The 16,684-nt window shown below is 44.2% G+C and overlaps 1 protein-coding gene across 1 annotated transcript; it reads right to left on the bottom strand.

Annotated features, from left to right (window-relative positions):
• Positions 1 to 8,234: 8,234 nt before the first annotated feature.
• Positions 8,235 to 10,623, bottom strand: LOC123086538 (L-type lectin-domain containing receptor kinase IX.1). The gene is made up of 2 exons (XM_044508295.1): positions 9,102 to 10,623; positions 8,235 to 8,997 (listed from the first exon to the last, which is right to left on the bottom strand). Exons 1-2 carry the CDS (start codon positions 10,496 to 10,498, stop codon positions 8,253 to 8,255), a joined length of 2,142 nt encoding a protein of 713 aa, XP_044364230.1. The 5' UTR covers positions 10,499 to 10,623; the 3' UTR covers positions 8,235 to 8,252.
• Between the last annotated feature and the right edge of the window lie 6,061 nt (positions 10,624 to 16,684).

The raw sequence follows: 16,684 nt of genomic DNA, 5'->3' as shown, positions 1-16,684 counted from the left end.
TACTAAACTCAGGTATTCCAGAACTGCAACGATAAAATTATGATGACAACACCTCAGAGCTCAACTCCCCGGGACACTTCCACTAAACCCCTGACAGGAGGCACCAAGACAATGTTCTCATCATAAAACCATCGGAACGATTCCAAGATACCCGCGTGATCCTAAAATTTTTTTAGTGAAATTTGAGAAGAGAAGAGTCAAAACTCTACGTCAGGATGCCTTACCAGAGCGATGAGGAGACTGGGAAGTAAAAAGAATTCCTAAACTCTCCGATATATAATTCCTAAATGACTCAAAACATTTTTCTAGACACAACTCGGCCGCTAAAAACGATCAAGCAATGGGGCTCCTAAGGTCGGGGAAGGCTCTGATTACCAACTTGTAACACCCTCGATGCGACTATAGCTCCCACGTGTCGAGGCACGACTTAGAGACATAATCGCATTGAAGGCATATGTCGCAAGTTAGGCAATCTTCACAACATCCCATGTAATATAAATAATAAAGGGGAGATAACATAGTTGGCTTACACTCGCCACGTCAATCAAGTACATAAATAACATTACATCATCCAAACACTCATGGCCCGACTACGGCGCCAAAATAAAAGATAACCCAACATGCGACACGGTCCCAATCACCCCCAACTGGGCACCACTACTGATCATCGGGAGAGGAAACATAGTAATGTTGAGAGTCTTCGTCGAACTCCCACTTGAGCTCATACGCGTCTCCTGGAGCGGAATCATCAGGCCCTGCATCTGGTGTAATAGTAATCTGTGAGCCACAGGGACTCAGCAATCTCGCACCCTCGCGATCAAGACTATTTAAGCTTATAGGTAAGGCAAGGTAAAAATGTGGAGCTGCAGCAAGCGACTAGCAAATATGGTGGCTAACTTATTCGCAAAAGAGGGCGAGAAGAGGAGGCAAGCGCAAGTGAGAAACTAGAGAAAAACCTGCGCAAACATTACTCCAACACCGTGTCCACTTCCCGGACTCCGCCGAGAAGAGGCCATCACGGTAACACACTCAGTTGATTCATTTTAATTAATTAAGGTTCAAGTTATCTACAACCGGACATTAACAAATTCCCATCTGCCCATAACCGCGGGCACGGCTTTCGAAAGTTCAAATCCCTGCAGGGGAGTCCCAACTTAGCCCATGACAAGCTCTCACGGTCAACGAAGGAATAGACCTCCTCCCAAGACGTTCCGATCAGACTCGGGATCTCGGTTACTCAAGACACTTCGACAGGTTAAAACAAATCCAGCAACACCGCCCGAATGTGCCGACAAATCCCGATAGGAGCTGCACATATCTCTTTCTCAGGGCACACTCAGATGAACACTACGTACAACTAAAACCAACCCTCAAGTTGCCCCGAGGTGGCGCTGCAAGTGGCTCTATTTGGACCAACACTCAGAGGAGCACTGGCCCGGGGGGGGGGGGTTAAAATAAGATGACCCTCGGGCTCCGGAAACCCAAGGGAAAAAGAGGCTAGGTGGCAAATGGTAAGACCAAGGTTGGGCATTGCTGGAAAAGCTTTAATCAAGGCGAACTATCAAGGGGTTCCCATTATAACCCAACCGCGTAGGAACGCAAAATCCGGGAACATAACACCGATATGACGGAAACTAGGGCGGCAAGAGTGGAACAAAACACTAGGCGAGAGGCCGAGCCTTCCACCCTTTACCAAGTATATAGATGCATTAAGATAACAAGATAATATAATGATATCCCAACAAGTAAATAAATGTTCCAACAAGGAACGGCCTCCAATCTTCACCTGCAACTAGCAACGCTATAAGAGGGGCTGAGCAAAGCGGTAACATAGCCAATCAACGGTTTGCTAGGACATGGTGGGTTAGAGGTTTGACATGGCAATTTGGGAGGCTTGAAAGCAAGTGGTAGGCATCGTAGCAATGGCATAGCAAAAGAGCGAGCAAACTAGCATAGCAAAGATAGTAGTGATTTCGAGGGTATGATCATCTTGCCTGCACAGTTGTCAGAGTTGACTGGATCCTCGAAAGCAAACTCAACGGGCTCCTCGTTAGCGAACTCGTCTCCCGGCTCTACCCAAAAAGACAAACAAGCAACAAGGACACAATCAACCACGTGCAAACTCAAACAACACAATGCAAAGATGATATGCTATGCGGGATGCGATGCGGGATGCAAAATGCAAGATATGACAGGAAATGCATGAACCTGGCCTCAACTTGGAAATCCAAGTGTGCCACTGGAAAGATGAGATGAAATCGCTTGAAAACGATATAAATAACGCCGGAATCGGAGTTACGGTTTGGAAATGGTAAGCGATTCAAATATGACACCGGTCTGCGATTTACAGCAAGTAGCCAACTAAATGCAATGAGATGAACATGCTACAGCAACCAAACATGACAAAAAAATACATGGCAGGGATGCATACAAGATGCTTAACAAAAGTCTAGCACTAAGCTACGGCCAATTCATCCATTAACAGGTTCAAACAAGCATGGCAAAAATGCATATGGCAAACAGATCTCAGACTTAGTGAAATTAACACTTGTCTAGAATTTCAGATCAGGTAGTCCTCTTCGGAGCAACAAAACTACATGCTACAGGATCTGAACATGGCAAAGTAAAGCATGGCATGGAGCTACTCAAAGAGCTTAACAAAAGTCTCTTAGTGACCTTGAGCCAAAAGGGATCAGAAAATACAATTGCAAGCATGTGAACATAGCAAAAACATAATCAGTTTTTCAGACTTAGTGAAAACTGACACATGCTGAAATATAACTCAAGTAGGCATGTTTACGAGCTCGATGCACTCACCACGGTGCAAGTCATGGCAAGACAAGCATACATCCATCAAGAAGGCATAAAATTCAAGCTAGATATGGCAAGAACAATAGTATAGCATGCACGGATCAACTACAACATCATCGGCAAAATTGCAAACAAGTTGACAATCTTCCCAGATTCACAAAGTAGCAAAAGTAGAGTTCGATTGACTCAAGCTAGGGTGCTCCATAATTGCAAAAAAAGACATGGATGGATAGAGCACTACAATATTAACAAAACATCCTTACTGATCATCCTCAAAGGATGCACGGATCACTAGGAAACAACATGAACATATGACAACATGAGATAAACAGCTCAAGGGCTTGGTGGAAATGCTAAGTCCCTGAAAACAGAATTACTAAGTGCACCACTTTGCAAGCTTGCACTAGTCACCACACACATCACAAAAATACATGGGTTGCACCTCTGGAAAGATGACAAAACCCTTAACAAAACACATATAGAACTCATGGGCATTGCATACACACATTAATCATGGCAAAAATGACAAAAACCTAAATGAAGTAGCCGATCTGACAAATAACTCAAGTAGCCCTCTTCTAACAACATTTCGGGCATCAAGATGAACACAAATGAAAATGATGCAATGGAAGGAAATGATGTACTCTCTGAGATGAACATTTTGATATGCTATATGCATGAATCGGAGCTACGGATGCAAAGTTACGGAGCTATAAACAGGGGCACTTGGATCTGCAATTCCTGGGACTTAGAGGAAAAATCAACCCGCGAGAAAAGTCAACTCGGGACACGAAAGCCGAGGCGGTGAGGCGGCTAGCCGGAGAAGTCGAGGACGGCGGCTGCCGGGGTTGGGGGCGCCGGATCCGGCTCTCCCGCGGCCGGATCTGGCCGGAGGCGAGGCGGGGAGGCGGCGGAGCAAGGTGGCGGGGCGCGCCGGCGAGCAAGGTGGCGGCGGCTCCGGCCGGCGAGCAAGGCGGCGGGGTCGAGGCGCGGGCGAGGGAGCCGGGCGGCGGCGCGCGCGGGCCGGGATGGGCCGCGGTCGAGCTCCCCGGGCCGGAGCGGTGGGAGGCGGAGGCGTGGACACGTGGCGGGCAGCGGTTGGTTGGGGCGCGGCGGCGGATGCGTCCGGCCCGAATCGGACGTGTCCGTCGGCGGGAGGTGCAGTTTTTAGGGTTTCGGGGAGAGGGGATCCGGGATATTTCGAGGGGGGCCTATTTATAGGCATAGAGGGAGCTAGGAGAGTCCAAATGAGGTGCGGTTTTCGGCCACGCGATCGTGATCGAATGCTCTAGATGATGGAGCAGAGTTTGGTGGGTTTTGGGCCAAATTGGAGGGGTGTTGGGCTGCAACACACACGAGGCCTTTTCGGTCCCTCGGTTAACCGTTGGAGTATCAAACGAAGTCCAAATGATACGAAACTTGACAGGCGGTCTACCGGTAGTAAACCAAGGCCGCTTGGCAAGTCTCGGTCCAATCCGGAAATGTTTAATCCCCACACACGAAAGACAGCTAGAAATGGCCACCGGAGAAGAACGAAGCGCCGGAATGCAAAACGGACAACGGGGAAAATGCTCGAATGCATGAGACGAATACGTATGCAGATGCAATGCACATGATGACATGATATGAAATGCATGACAACGACAACAACACACGGAGACAAAGATCCGAACCCGAGGAAATAAAATAACTTAACGCCGAAAACGGCAAGAGTTGGAGTACAAATTGGGAAAGTTATATCCGGGGTGTTACAATATGGCATGTAGCTGCTGGGATCGTGGAAAAGTGGTGGCGACAATACTCAAGTGACTTCGATGGTGGTGCTACATGAGCACCTGGTCCTGAGCTTCGAGGTGAAAGCCTAGGTTTGACCTGGCAATGGCGATGTTTGTTTTACGTCGTTACCTTGTTGAAGGCATTGTTCGGATATGCTCGGATTGATTCTTCAGGGTGAAAACCTAGATTCTGGCCTTGGTGGTTGGATCCAGTGACGGCGATGCTTGAGTATCACTCCCTTCCTGAAGGCGTTGTTGTTAAAGAATCTCGTCGTCCATGTGGTGTCATGAGAAGATTGGTGCGGATATGGTTATTGTTGTAGTTGGCCGATTACAGATCTGATCGCTTTGGTTTTTTTTCTTCCTCGCCTACGCATAGCTTGGGTCTTATATAACTTTGCTATTTGTCGGTGTGTTTTTGCGTGTGTTGGTGTTGGCTGTGTGCATCCTAACTATGCAGAGGCCGGGTGTGTACTCTTTGGGTTTCTATCATCTCGATGCTTCATGTTGAGCCAATAAAATCCACCTTTGTCGAAAACTTAGCCAAACCGACCATAATAAGGCAGACACCCCACCCCTTATCAACGGGGATGTGTATTCTTATTTTTACATAATTATTTTAAGATCTTAATATAAACATCTCACTTTTTTGGCAGGAAAAAGTTTTAATCTATTCATCTTCAATCATGATAGTACAAGAAACACTAGAAACAATAAAAATTATATCCAGATATGTGAATCATCTAGCAATGATTATAAGCACTGAAGCGAGCTGAAGGCATCTCACTTTATTCATTAATTTAACATATCACGACCAATTTCCTTTTCAAAACTTACACGGACAACAAAAATCCTTGATACATTCAAAAGTTACATCGAAAGCCATTCGAAGGCGTTCTCTCCAGCTCTATATTTTGTATTTGGACTACTGTTTGAGTCTCTTGCAAAGAAGCTGCAGAAGGCCAGTCCTACACAAGCTTAATAGGATGAAGCGTGGGATGGCAATTTGCCGGATGTTGAGACACTAGCACAAAAACAACTATACCAGACGATCAAGTGTAGTAGGAACATTCAGCTTAGATAGCTCAAAATCGAGCTGGGTATTTATACATCCAAGATGGCTAATTTTATAAATCGCCACGAATTTATATTACATGTGAGACGGTCTATTTTGACGCCCGGTTCGGAACAGATGCAATGTGAGACAAGCCTGGTTATAAACATGTCTCAAATAGTTTTGGTCCAGTATATAACGAGCCAATATGAGGCATCCCTCAAATTCTAGGTTCACATTTTCTCACCCTGTCGGCTTGCCTCCCAACAAAAATACCGGTTGCCTGTTTTTGTTTTCGGGCCAATCAATTTCTGCTCTACCGTTGTTTTTTTGGGTCCAATGGACAGCATGTGCAACCCCAAATCGGCTGGCCACACGTTTGTTTCAGTCGGTTTTCCTCAACCATCCAAAGCCAACCCTTTGCACGCAAACGAACAGAAGCCCACAATACTTCTTGAGCTGAGGCAACAACAGACCCATTAACCTAAGAAGAAATGTTCAAGGGCTCGTTTACTATTTGTGTTAGTCACTTTATTTAGCCGTGTTCTAATTTTAGATCAGTCGCATTTTTAGTCGTGTTCTAAAAAAATGCATACCTATAATAAATCTAAAAATACATTACAGTTATTGTTGTTTGAATATCTAGTTTTGATCGGTCACATTTTTAGTTGTGTTCAACAAGTGGTTTATTCTTTAATTAAGAAAAAAAGTTGTTCAGTCGATTTAGGCCCAAATAGAAGAAGAAACAAGCCCTTATAATAAAGTCCATGTTAAATCGCAGTGGAGCCCAGGCCCAAAGAATATAGTCCACATTGACCGATGATATTAGATGGATAAGCGCCACATCGTTTGCATAATTATAGTAAATCTAATACTTGTGGTCATGTCATCTTAAAAGACTAAATGAACAAAAATAAAAATAAAAATGAAGTTTTCTAAGAAGAATGAATTAGTGGAATTGCTATTACCATTCAAGAAGAAAGAAAATAAAAAAATAGTAAAAAAATCTAAGGAATAAGCATATAATAGAAAAAAATTCCACAATATAAAAGTTTTCAGAAATGCACACATATTCACTCGCAAAAAAAAATGCACACATATTCTATAGGACTTGCGTATAAACTTACGCACACACAAAATAAATAAATCTATAAAAAGAAGTTTTCTAAGAAAGAAGGAATCAGTGAAATTGTATTACCCTTGAAGAAGAAAGAAAAGGAAACAATATTAAAAAAAACAACAAAATAAATCTCACACAATTTACACATAATTTTGTTTTTTAGTAATATGCAAGAATAAGAATATAATAGCAAAATTCTTGAACATAATTTTTTTAGGAAGCAATGAATGAGTAGCTTTGGTATTACCCTAATATAGAAAGAAAATCAAATAAAGTAATTACTAAAACAGAAATAAAATAAAAAGAAATAAATTCATAATAATAAAGTTTCCTAAGGAAGAATAATCAATGGCATTGGTATTACCTTTTTAGAAGAATGAAAATGACTAAAAAAGAAAAAGGCGTAAAAAGGGCTTCAAGCCCAGTAGGAAAATCGACTAACCCCAAACAGGGGCAAGTTAAAAATTTAACCCAAGAAGTCATCAAAGAAGAAAACAACAACTCGAATCTTGACAAAGAATCAACGGTCAGCAAGTCAACTTACCCAAATTTAAGGAACGTGTATAATTAAATAGTGTCACACGATCGCAACATCAAACCGCTCCAGCACGAACAAATATATAAGAAAATCTAACAGCCAAAATGTTAACTAAGCAACAACAAATGAACGGGAGACACAAGCAAGAAAAATAAACAAATATTATGTCGTATTGGTTACTTTTTTTTTATTACTAAATGGAGATATATACTAAAACAAAATAATTATATAAACAAAAATGAATATTATTTCAAGGTACAACGGATTAAGGGCGTTGGTATTATCCTTAAAGAAGAACAAAAATTTAACAAAACTTGCATTGTTCCAAAATATACAAGAACAACATATAGTAGCATAATAACGTCCAGACAATAGTACATCCGCAACACTCAAGGGAAAGATCCAGAACAAACCAGCCAAATTGTGGTTGTCCAGTAGAATAATATATCCATGATGTATATATAAGGGAAATGACCGTAATATCCTATGAACGTTCGTCAGGCGGGGTTGAAATTTGCGAACGTTTCAGACGGCAGTTTAGTTGTATCGGGTTGATAGTTTCTTCAGAATCTCCCACAAAAGAAAAATGACAGTCTTTTCAAAAACGCATAGCAATTTGTAAATAAAAGAGAAATTTTGCGGTAAAAAAGGGCAAAATCTACCATCTCATACCAGGTAAAGTTGCTCCTAGCTGAGTTCGTCAGTTCTCATTTCCGAAAAGATAAAGTGGTAAAATGGAGGGCATAACTAGACGGCTTGGCGGTAGACAAAATGGAAAGAATTATTTAACACGAACTATAAAGTGGCAGAAAAACTATGGGCACGTAGCGTAACTAAGCGAATCGGGTTACGTTAAAGAAAAGGTCATCTTCAGGGAAGAAAATTCAACGGACATGAGCTGTCCCATTCAATCATGAATCATCGACTATAAAGAACTACAAAAAGAATATAACATTATGAGTACTGATGTTTGAGTAACGAAGACGAATCCTTTGAACCGATCGTGCTAACGTCGGACGAAGTAGACGTGTGTGTGCCGTAGCCGCTTGTCGACGTCGACTGTGTCACGCTGAACGAAGACAGCCCGCTCGGCAAGGACACCAGCGGCCCGTACGTCGGCACGGGCATACTGGCGGGGAGCACCGGCAGCTGATTACCATCCTTGGACTGGAGCACGGCCATGGCTGCTCTCATGGACGGCCGCGCGCTCGGGTCCGGGTGCGCGCACCAGAGCCCGGCGACCATCACGCGCTCCACCTCCGCCTTGTCGTACTCGCCGTCGAGCCGCTCGTCGGCCCCGTCCAGAAGGGCTCCCCGACCATACAGGTCCCAGACCCACTCGACCAGCCGGAACAGCCCGTTCTTCTCGGCCGGATCATGCAGCAGACTCACCGGCCTCCTTCCGCATGCAACCTCCAGCAGGAGGACGCCGAAGCTGTAAACGTCGGACTCCGCGCTGGCCCTGCCAGTGATCATGGACTGCGGGTCCACGTAGCCCGGTGTCCCCGACACGGCGGTCATCGTCTGCGTCCCGACGGCGTGGTCGATGAACCTCGCCAGCCCGAAGTCCCCTAGCTTGGCGCCGAAGGACTCGTCCAGCATCACGTTGCTCGGCTTGATGTCGCGGTGCACCACGCATTGCTCCCACTCCTCGTGGAGGTACAGCAGTGCCGAGCCCAGCCCGGTTACTATCTTCATCCTGTAGTTGCATGCAGCAGCAGGAATCATCAACATATATAGTTCGACACATGATTCATGCCGATTAATTTCAATGTTTGAGTGGGCAATCATCAGTTAACTTACCTCATCGGCCATGTCAAGAAGGTGCCCTTGCCGTGGAGATGGATGTCTAGGCTGCGGTTGGGCATGAGCTCGTAGACGAGCAGGAGCTCGTTGCGGCCGTGGCACCACCCGACGAGCTGCACCAGGTTCCGGTGCCGCAGCTTGCTTATCACGTTGATCTCTGACGTGTACTCCCTCTTCCCCTGCATCGACGAATCCTTGGAGAACCGCTTTATAGCCACGGCGAGGCCAGGCTCTTTGAGGTTGCCTCGGTACACCGCGCCAAAGCCGCCTTGCCCGAGCTTCTCATCTGCCGCGAAGTTCCTCGTCGCATCCACCAGCTCCTGGTACGGAAATCGCCTCGGTCCCGTGCTCCCCATCTCAATCTCCACCGCCGGATCGCCGTCCTCGTCCTCCGAGCCCATGTCATCCTCCTCGACCTCTCGCTTCTTCTTCTTGTTCCCACGACGACGTATCAAGATTACTGCGGTGACGATGACGAGCACCAGGAACAGTGTCGCGCCGGCGCTCGCTCCCGCTATAACTCCTGAACTGTGGCTGCCACTGCCACTGCCAGGCCCAGGGGAGGGTGGGCCGACGGTGACCGCCTTCGGTTCCAAGGACGAGCTGAAGTACCATGAACTTAGCTGATGTAGCTCCACGGACGAAGACGTCCCGGCGGAGAAGCCGACGGCGACCTGCTCCGGCAATGCGCTCTTGAGGTCTACCTTGGAGCTAAGGCTGTAATTCCGGCCTCGGCCATCGCCGAGCCACAGCGTCAGGGACAGAAGGCTGGAAACGTTGTCGTACTGTATGAGAGCGGTCATGTTCCCCATGAGGCTGAAGCTCGGCAGGGACTTGGTTACCACGGATCGGACGGAGTTGACGTCGATGCCGAGGTGGTCATAGGTGGCGTCGGGATCGGATACCTGGGTGTCGTTGAAGGTGTCGAACTCGACGGCGACGAACCGGCTGTCCCCTGTCGCCGTGGCGTCGGTGCTCTGGTTGGTGAGGCCGAGGTCGAAGCCGTAGGAATCGTACGGCAGGAGCGACGGGTAGCCGGCGAGGAAGAAGGCCATGCCTTTCCCCTTGTTGTTGATGTTGGGGATGCCGATGGCGAAGGAGAAACGCGTGGTGAAGCTCGCCACCTCGCCCGTGGCCTTGTCCCAGAGCAGCATCGGCTGGGCGTTGTAGGACACCCGGCCCGCGCTGTTGCCGATGCCGTCGATCCTGTTGGCGCTGACGTCGATCCGCCCGACGCTGAAGGAGGCGTCCCCTTCGATCCTGAAGTCCTTCTGATCTTGAGAGCTGAAAGTGGAGTAGTTGAAGAAGAGGGAAGCGGCGGGAGGAGGCAGGTGGCAGCAAACAAAGAGGACGAGGAGGAGAGCACAGGCGGTTGCCGGCGTGATCTCGGCCATCGCCCGCCCCCGGCGCTGGTGCACAGTGTCAAGGTGTCTTGGTAGTTCTCTCCATCTGTATATAGCGTGGCGTGCTCGATCTTGTGTAGAAAGACTCGAAGAACAGGTCAACTGGCCATCTTTTCCACTGAGAAAACGCAATCAGTGCATCTGTTTAATACTATAAGCAAGGATGAAACCACAAGGCTCTACATTTTTATGCAAGGGCGCACATGGGAGATAATCCAGTGTGGAACCTCACCGACGACTTACTGCCCACTCCAGCGTGGACCGAGACCGGTCGCCGGTGTGCTCCGTGCCAGCTTCGCCCCTCCGCCTCTTTATCTGAACCTACATTCCATTCATGCAGCATATTGCAAGGTGGTGTCAAGCAGAAGAATGAAGTCATTTACGATGCTATTTTACATGAAATCATGAAGTACTCTGGTAGTTTTATTTTATGTAGTTTTATCCATGAGTTTAGGAGTTTGAATTTTGAGGCTCATAATCTAGTGAAGCATGCATTACAACTAGGAGTTGGTCATTATGTTTTGGTTAGACCAATTTTTTACTATTTTCGAGATGCTTTGTACCTTCGCTGAACTTTGATAATGGATCCGAATCATTTTCGCAAAAATAAAACTTTAATTCATCACTGTAAACATTGTGACGATTCAATAAAGCTTCACATGATTGTCTTTTTTTTATGTAGTAGGAGTACTCTATAATCAAGTTGGCCAGGTAGCACAATTTCTTTCTTTTTTAAAACAAGGCAAAAGATTTTCTTTTCTTTTCTTCATCACTGGTTCCTTTCCTTTTTCTTTTCTCATTTCTTTAAAAAATAAAAACTCTCATTCTTTTTTTTCATAAATTCACAATTTACAATTTATGTTCAAAATTTGAAAATTGATTTAAAATTTCAATTGCTTGTGTTTTTTCAAAAAAAAAAGGACAGATATTTCCAAAATGGTTTGTGTTTTTACAAAATGTTCGCAAGTTTCAATTTTTTTGGACCTTCTCAAACAAAGTTAAAATGTTTGAGAAAATGGTTCCTGTTTTAAAAATTGTTCACAAATGAAAAAAATTGTTTTTTATTTCAAAAATGCATCAAAAGTTCAAAACATGTTCCTGTTTTCAAAACAAAAGCAAAATTACAAAAATGTCTTTTTTTCATTCAAAGTTCGCATTTCAAAGATGTTTATGCATCTAAAGAATGCACAGTTTGGATGTTGATATTGAGCCGTAGAAACTGATATTGGCATTGCACAACCTGAATGCCATTGTTTGGATGGTCAACGAATTGACTGGCTAAATTGGCCCAAAATATTGGCTGGCTCGCTTTTGCATCCCACGTAGCTATTCCTGAATTTAGAGCATACAACCTCGACTTCGCCTGATATTCGGGATCAAGTGATCGAGTTACCACTTCGCCCGCGCTCGAGGGGAAATAAACAGGCAACCGAGCAAGAGAGGAGACGAACAGAGACATGACTAGAAGCTCCGGCGGCACAGATCAGCCCTCCTCGCCCTCCTCCTCCTTCTCTGTTCTCTCCAGCAAGTCCGGTCCTTCCCATGTGCGCCCTACCTCCACACACGTCCGCCTAACCCACTCTGCACTCTTGTCCGTCTAGTCATCACCTGCTTGACCCACCATCATACACCCGCCTCCCATGGCACATGGCACGACCGTCGCTTCCCCTCATGGTCGCTTCTTTCTGTAGCACCATTGCCACCATCCCTAGCCCCCCCCACACACACACAGAAACCCTAATCTCAACCCATATGCGCTAGTATTTTGAGCTTTTTTTAACCTTGTGCAAGTCATAACCGTATGATGTTGATACAGATTTTTCTTTTGGTCCTTCCTTTTGGTACTCGTCTGGCCAAGACATGGAAGACAATACAATTAGCCATTATGCCGAAGTGTTAATTTAATTTGGCATACACACTAATGTATGTTCAAAACTGAAAGAACATGCGGTGCCCCCATGTTTGGTTTTGGTAATTGATGACAATCTCGATGGACTAATGGTTGCCTTGAGTTATATTTGAAGATTTTGTCCATAGGCTTTTCTTGGAATACATGTGTTGATTTCAAGGAGAGTTTGTGTCGACCAAGGTGCTATTCAAGGAATTATCCAAAGATTGGTCATGTGAGTGTTGAGCTTATTGCAAGCATGTCTTGAAGAAGAAGATTGTGTGATCATTCATGTCTACGTTCAAGACATCATCCAAATGAAGAGAATTGGAAAGATTCAAGGTTGATCAAGATTAAGTCAAGAATGAATCAAGTTGATCAACACACAAAGCATACAAGATGTACTGAGGGATCAAGTGATCCCATGGTGTATGGTAAGCATTGTCCATTACGCTTTGTTTGCTAACCCATGGTTTTCGTGAGAGTTCTTTGTGGGGTTAGGTTGCGATGTGCAAGTTCAAGTGGAGCATCATGAAGAGATCAAATGCTTGAAGCCTGCCGTCCATTATGGTAACAATGGATTTATGAAGATGTGCCGAAGAGTGGCTCACCCATGGTGGAGTATGGGGGAGCAATCAACTAGTCTTCATCGAGCCAACACAATCAAGAAAGGTGGCCCAACTTGAAGGAGTCAAGATCGTCATCATCTAGGTCAAGTGGACTATGTGCAAGAAAAAGGTTTGCCCTTGATAGGTTTTCTATTTTACCAGTCTCATAGTGGTAGTTGGGAGACCGGGTTATAGGATTGATTGCCGTACTATCAAGGGGGCTCTCGATGAGTAGCTTGATCGTGTCGTTCATAGAGAGCTCAAACCTTTGCATCCTTGCATCATCTTATTGGTTCTTGTTTGGTTCTCTGATACTTCCATTTTGCATCATGCTTTTATATCGATATTTATTGTATTATGGGCTGTTATTACACATTATGTCACAATACTTATGCCTATTCTATCTTATTTTACAAGGTTTACATAAAGAGGGAGAATGCCGGCAGCTGGAATTCAGGGCTGGAAAAGGAGCAAATATTAGAGACCTATTCTGCACAGCACCAAAAGTCCTGAAACTTCACGAAAGACGTTTTCAGAATATATAAAAAATACTGAGCGTGAGAAGTTCACCAGGGGGGCCACACCCTGCCCACGAGGGTGGGGGGCGCACCCTACCCCCCTAGGCGCTCCCCCCTACCTCATGGGCCCCCTGGTGGCCCTTCGGTGGCCATCTTCTGCTATATGAAGTCTTTCGACGAGAAAAAAATCAGAAGCCATCTCCTCGGACGAAACTCCACCGCCACGAGGCGGAACCTTGGCGGAACCAATCTAGGGCTCTGGCGGAGCTGTTCTACCGGGGAAACTTCCCTCCGGGAGGGGGAAATCATCGCCATCGTCATCACCAACGCTCCTTTCATCGGGAGAGGGCAATCTCCATCAACATCTTCATCAGCACCATCTCCTCTCAAAACCCTAGTTCATCTCTTGTATCCAATTTTTGTCTCTAAGTACGGGATTGGTGCTAGTAGGTTGCTAGTAGTGTTAATTACTCTTTGTAGTTGATGCTAGTTGGTTTAATTGGTGGAATATCATATGTTCAGATCCTATATGCATATTAATACCCCTCTGATTATGAACATGAATATGCTTTGTGAGTAGTTACGTTTGTTCCTGAGGACATGGGAGAAGTCTTGCTATTAGTAGTCATGTGAATTTGGTATTCGTTCAATATTTTGATGAGATGTATGTTGTCTCTCCTCTAGTGGTGTTATGTGAACGTCGACTACATGACACTTCATCATTATTTGGGCCTAGAGGAAGGCATTGGGAAGTAATAAGTAGATGATGGGTTGCTAGAGTGACAGAAGCTTAAACCCTAATTTATGCGTTGCTTCGCAAGGGGCTGATTTGGATCCGTATGTTTCATGCTATGGTTAGGTTTACCTTAATACTTTTGTTATAGTTGTGGATGCTTGTAATAGAGGTTAATCATAAGTGGGATGCTTGTCCAAGTAAGGACAGTACCCAAGCACCAGTTCACCCACATACCAAATTATCAAAGTACTGAACGCGAATCATATGAGCGTGATGAAAACTAGCTTGACGATATTCCCATGTGTCCTCGGGAGCGCTTTTCTCTATATAAGAGTTTGTCCAGGATTGTCCTTTGCTACAAAAAGGATTGGGCCACCTTGCTGCACTTTATTTACTTTTGTTACTTGTTGCTCGTTACAAATTATCCTATCACAAAAACTATCTGTTACCACTTATTTCCGTACTTGCAGAGAATACCTTGCTGGAAACCGCTTATAATTTCCTTCTGCTCCTCGTTGGGTTCGACACTCTTACTTATCGAAAGGACTAGATAGATGCCCTATACTTGTGGGTCATCAAGACTCTTTTCTGGCGCCGTTGTCGGGGAGTGAAGCGCCTTTGGTAGGTGGAATTTGGTAAGGAAAAATTTATATAGTGTGCTGAAATTTACTGTCACTTGTTACTATGGAAAGTAATCCTCTGAGGGGCTTGTTCGGGGTATCTTCACCCCGACCAGTAGAGCAAAGAGTTGCTCCTCAACCTACTGAACCTACTGAAAATGAAAATGTCTGCTTTGAAATTCCTTCGGGTATGATAGAAAAACTGCTAGCTAATCCTTTTGTAGGAGATGGAACAAAGCATCCTGACGAGCATCTAATATATGTGGATGAAGTTTGTGGATTATTTAAGCTTGCAGGTGTACCCAGAGATGTTGTTAAGAAGAAGGTCTTCCCTTTATCTTTGAGGGGAGATGCATCGACATGGTACAGGCTATGTGATGATATGGGGTCATGGAACTACAAACGATTGAAATTGGAATTTCATCAGAAGTTTTATCCTATGCATATTGTTCATCGTGATCGCAATTATATATATAATTTTTGGCCTCGCAAGGAGAAAGCATCGCTCAAGCTTGGGGGAGGCTTAAATCAATGTTATATTCATACCCCAATCATGAGCTCTCAAGAGAAATGATTATTCAAAAAAATTATACTCGGCTTTCTGATAGCAATCGCACCATGCTTGATACTTCTTGTGCTGGATCTTTTTATGATGAATACTATAGAATTCAAATGGGATTTATTGGAAATAATTAAACGCAACTCTGAAGATTGGGACCTCGACAAAGGTAAGGAGTCAGGTATGACACCTAGGTTTGATTGTGTTAAATCTTTTATGGATACCGATGTTTTCTGTAAATTTAGCACTAAATATGGACTTGACTCTGAGATAGTAGCTTCTTTCTGCGAATCTTTTCCTACTCATGTTGATCTCCCCAAGGAGAAGTGGTTTAAATATCATCCTCCCATAGAAGTAAAAGTAGCTGCACGTATTAAAGTTGAAGAAAAGACTGACACTTATAATGATCCTATTGTTCCTACTGCTTATGTTGAGAAACCATCTTTTCCTGTTAGGATAAAGGATTATGCTAAAACTTCAACTGTGGTTCGTAAAAGCAATATTAAAACTTATACACCTTCTGAGCAAATTAAAGTTGAACCTGATATTGCTATTGTTAAAGATCTCTTGGCTGATAATATTGATGGGCATGTTATTTATTTCTGTGATGAAACTGCTAGAATTGCTAAACCTTGTGCTAAAGATAAACCTAGAGCTATGGTAGGCATGCCTGTTATTTCTATTAAAATAGGAGATCATTGTTATCATGGTTTATGTGATATGGGTGCCAGTGCTAGTGCAATACCTATTAGCCTATATAGAGAAAGTATGCATGATATTGCACCTGTTGAGTTAGAAGATATTGATGTCACAATTAAACTTGCCAATAGATATACTATTTCACCAATGGGAATTGTTAGAGATGTTGAAGTCTTGTGTGGGAAAACTAAATATCCTGCTGATTTTCTTATTCTTGGTTCCCCACAAGATAACTTTTATCCCATTATATTTGGTAGACCCTTCTTAAACACTGTTAATGCTAAGATAGATTGCAAAAAGGTTGTTGTTACTATTGGTTTAGATGATATGTCTCATGAATTTAATTTCTCCAAATTTAGTAGACAACACCGTGAAGAAGAATTACCTAGTAAGGATGAAATTATTGGTCTTGCTTCTATTGCCGTACCACCTAGTGATCCTTTAGAACAATATTTGCTAGACCATAAAAATGGTATGTTTATGAATGAAAGAAGGGAAATAGATGAAGTATTCTTTAAATAGGAACCTATTCTGAAACACAATTTTCCT

This window comes from Triticum aestivum, chromosome 4A (assembly GCF_018294505.1).
Source record: "Triticum aestivum cultivar Chinese Spring chromosome 4A, IWGSC CS RefSeq v2.1, whole genome shotgun sequence".
NCBI classification, from domain to species: domain Eukaryota; kingdom Viridiplantae; phylum Streptophyta; class Magnoliopsida; order Poales; family Poaceae; genus Triticum; species Triticum aestivum.
Note: the sequence above shows the minus strand (reverse complement) of the source record. Positions and strands in the feature narration are given on the sequence as shown.

What these genes read in the sequence shown, in the direction of transcription:
- LOC123086538 (XM_044508295.1), bottom strand. Translation starts at nt 10,498, where the DNA reads ATGGCCGAGATCACGCCGGCAACCGCCTGTGCTCTCCTCCTCGTCCTC. An exon ending in TTCTTGACATGGCCGATGAG is followed by an intron (nt 8,998 to 9,101) that starts GTAAGTTAACTG and finishes ATGCAACTACAG; the next exon opens with GATGAAGATAGTAACCGGGC.